The sequence below is a fragment of the Apium graveolens genome, chromosome 10 (assembly GCF_009905375.1).
Source record: "Apium graveolens cultivar Ventura chromosome 10, ASM990537v1, whole genome shotgun sequence".
NCBI lineage: Eukaryota > Viridiplantae > Streptophyta > Magnoliopsida > Apiales > Apiaceae > Apium > Apium graveolens.
Window position 1 is genome coordinate 225,662,321 of NC_133656.1, and position 995 is coordinate 225,663,315.

At 39.9% G+C, this 995-nt stretch overlaps 1 protein-coding gene across 1 annotated transcript; it reads right to left on the bottom strand.

Annotated features, from left to right (window-relative positions):
- Positions 1-446: 446 nt before the first annotated feature.
- LOC141691906 (uncharacterized) lies at positions 447-995 on the bottom strand. The gene has a single exon (XM_074496656.1). The coding sequence runs from the start codon at positions 993-995 to the stop codon at positions 447-449; it is 549 nt and encodes a 182-aa protein (XP_074352757.1).

Genomic DNA, 995 nt, shown 5'->3' on the forward strand with positions numbered 1-995 from the left:
ACTCAATTCAAATGAACTGGAGGAAGGTGCTGCATTAGTAATTGCAGTAGCAGCAAAAGAAGTGTTCCCTTTTAGACTTTGGAGCAAAGTGGTTAACTGATTTTGAAGTGCATCTACCTTCGTAGCCAAGGTATGTTCAGCAGAAAAAGACCCATCACTATTAGAATCGACTTGAGTTGTAGCAGCAGTTTGGTTTGACTTAGGACCTTGTGTAAACCTAGAATTTGGAGCGAATCTGTGTTTGCCTTTATTTAAAGGGTGGAAGGGATGATCAACAGGGTATCCAACCAACTTATAACATTTCTCCTTATTGTGCCCTTTAATGTGACAGTGACTACACTCTTGAACAGGATGAGCAGGCATGTCACTGAATCTATTTGGCACATAAGGTGAACTACTAGATGAGACCGGTTTGAACATGTTAACCATCATGGCAACAGGAGAACCTACAGAATTCTGAGTTTGCATTTGTTTTCTTCTTGCTTAAGAAGCATGAAAGCCTGATTTACAGATGGCCATGGTGTCATCATCAATAATTGGCCACGAGCTGTAGTATAGCTTGAATGCAGTCCCATTAAAAACTGAATCAATCTGGTTTTTTCAATATTTGCTTCCAAGACTTTAGTGGCACCACAAGTGCAGTTAATTGCAGGTTCCAAGGCGCGAATTTCATCCCAATATCCCTTCAGTTTGTGAAAATAAAACTCAATAGAATCATTGCTTTGTTCCAGTCGAAAAAGATCTCTCTGAGTTTCATAGAACTTATGGCCAGTAACAACAGAAAATCGTTCACTAAGTTCACTCCAAACTGTGAAAGCACTATCCAGATAATTCATGTTGTTGCTAATTTCATCAGATACGGTGTTCAAGATCCAGGTGATCACCATATCGTTAACACGTTTCCAGCGAGCAAACAACGGTGAAGATTGAGCAAGAGCAACAAATTCTCCATTGACGATGACAAACTTGTTCTTCGCTGAGAGAGCAATTTGCAT